Raw genomic sequence first — 623 nt, 5'->3', positions numbered from 1 at the left:
CCCTTGGCCGAGAGGTCGGCGACGTCTGGCCCAAGAGTGGGCACCTCGAACCCCGAGCTGCGTCGACGGTGTCTGGCGACGGCCACCGCGTGTCCCTCCCTGGCGTGGTCTTCAGGCCTCTGCGGCGGGGGCAGCTCCGGAGCCTGGTGACTGCACGCCCCACGGTGGGCACGAGCTGGCCCGGCCGGGCTGTGCCCCGCCCCCGCCCCCTGGGCCGCGCCGCACACGGTGTCCGGCGCAGGCTTTCTTAAAAATAAACTGAAAATTGAAAAGCCCGGTTGTGCCCCAGACTGTGGGTATCGGGGTGCTCCCAGGCACCAGGAGGCGGGTGGGGGTAACTGGGCTCGTTGCTGCTGATTCCGGGGCTGCCCGCGCCCCCAAGCCCCCACTGGAGTTTGTGCCCACGGGAGTCCTCACCATCAGTGCCTGGACATTCCTTTCCGGAGCCTTGTGCCGCGCTGGGGTCTTCCGGTGCCTCGGCCATTTTGAGGAGCACCGTGGCCCCGTGCACGAGCGGCCAGAGCCCCCGCCCCGGCCCCGTGTTTCCGTGGGCTGTGCTGTGAGCTCGACCGTGGCGCGGCAGAGGCGGCGGCTTTCCCAGGCCGCGGCTGCCGGGAGCCCCG

General features: G+C 70.6%; 1 protein-coding gene across 1 annotated transcript in view; it reads left to right on the top strand.

Annotated features, from left to right (window-relative positions):
* The window catches only part of UBE2F (ubiquitin-conjugating enzyme E2F (putative)), a 37,594-nt gene that overhangs the window by 33,671 nt on the left and 3,300 nt on the right, over positions 1-623 (top strand). The window contains 1 exon segment of the mRNA XM_012725138.1: positions 315-559. Within this exon segment, the coding sequence (XP_012580592.1) occupies positions 315-559 (245 nt within the window).

The sequence above is a fragment of the Condylura cristata genome, unplaced genomic scaffold (genome assembly GCF_000260355.1).
Source record: "Condylura cristata isolate star-nosed mole 26May11 unplaced genomic scaffold, ConCri1.0 scaffold00002, whole genome shotgun sequence".
NCBI classification, from domain to species: Eukaryota; Metazoa; Chordata; class Mammalia; order Eulipotyphla; family Talpidae; genus Condylura; species Condylura cristata.
Note: the sequence above shows the minus strand (reverse complement) of the source record. Positions and strands in the feature narration are given on the sequence as shown.